This window comes from Colobus angolensis, unplaced genomic scaffold (assembly GCF_000951035.1).
Source record: "Colobus angolensis palliatus isolate OR3802 unplaced genomic scaffold, Cang.pa_1.0 Scaffold34, whole genome shotgun sequence".
In the NCBI taxonomy this organism is placed as follows: domain Eukaryota; kingdom Metazoa; phylum Chordata; class Mammalia; order Primates; family Cercopithecidae; genus Colobus; species Colobus angolensis.
Window position 1 is genome coordinate 6,426,805 of NW_012116710.1, and position 1,036 is coordinate 6,427,840.

The window sequence follows — 1,036 nt, forward strand, 5'->3', positions numbered from 1 at the left end:
GGGGCTAGGGTTACAGATTAACAGCATCTCAAGGGAGAAGAATTTCTCTTAGTACAGAACAAAATGGAGTCTCTTATGTCTACTTCTTTCTACATAGACACAGTAACAGTCTGATCTCTCTTTCTTTTCCCCACATTCTGGGATCTCACAGCTCCTGGGCTCCCTCATCCCGGCCCTGAACACTGGGCTGTGGCTCTTTGGTAATGGGGGTGTGTCCCCCAGTGGACAGGGAGCCTGGTGAGGGCAGGGACCAGAGCTTTCCTGATCCCTGCTCTGTCCCCAAATTCACCCCACAGAGAAGTGTGCATGCAGCAGGCACTCAGTACACATATGCTGAACACCTGAGTGCCACTGACAGCTGCGGAGACACTGGGGCAATCTGTGTTTCTCAGCCTGGCGTCGGGGGTTAAGGGGGCCGGAATTACTCAGCGAGGTCCGGAGGTCGCACGCCCTTCGAGAGCGGTGGAACTCGGGGGCCAGGTGGAACTCGGTGTAACAGAGCCCCTGTGGTCGCGCCCCGTCTCAGAACCCGGTGCGGGAGACGCTCTCCCCGCCCGAAGAGGGAAGGCGGGCGGGACTCCCCAACCGGCTTGCCCGGGTCCCCCTGGGCTCCATGAATAACCAGGCGCGGACCCCAGCCCCCTCCTCGGCGCGGACCTCAACCTCAGTCCGGGCTTCTACCCTGACCCGGACACCGACTCCACTCCGGACTCCGACTCCAGTCCGAACTCGGACCCCCATCCGGACCCAGACTCCAGTCCTAATTCCGTCTCCGGCCCGGCCTCCCGCTCTGGTCCAGACTCCCGCTCCAGCCCACATCCCCACTCAGGTCCCGACTCCTGCTCTGGCCCGGATACCCCGTCTGGTTCCGCCTCCTGCTCGGGCCTGGATCCCTACTCCGGTCCCTGCTCCTGCTCCCGTCCGGAACCCAACTCCGGTCCCGACTCCGGCTCGGACCCTGACTCCTCCAGTCCGGGTCCCAGCCCCAGCCCCAGCCCCAGCCCCAGCCCCAGCCCCAGCCCCAGCCCAGGTCCTG

The 1,036-nt window shown here is 63.4% G+C and overlaps 1 protein-coding gene across 1 annotated transcript in view; it reads left to right on the forward strand.

Annotated features, from left to right (window-relative positions):
* Window positions 1-613: 613 nt before the first annotated feature.
* LOC105519159 (selenoprotein V) overlaps window positions 614-1,036 on the forward strand; it is an 11,153-nt gene continuing 10,730 nt past the window's right edge. Inside the window, 1 exon segment of the mRNA XM_011952441.1 lies at window positions 614-1,000. Coding sequence (XP_011807831.1) covers window positions 614-1,000 — 387 coding nt within the window.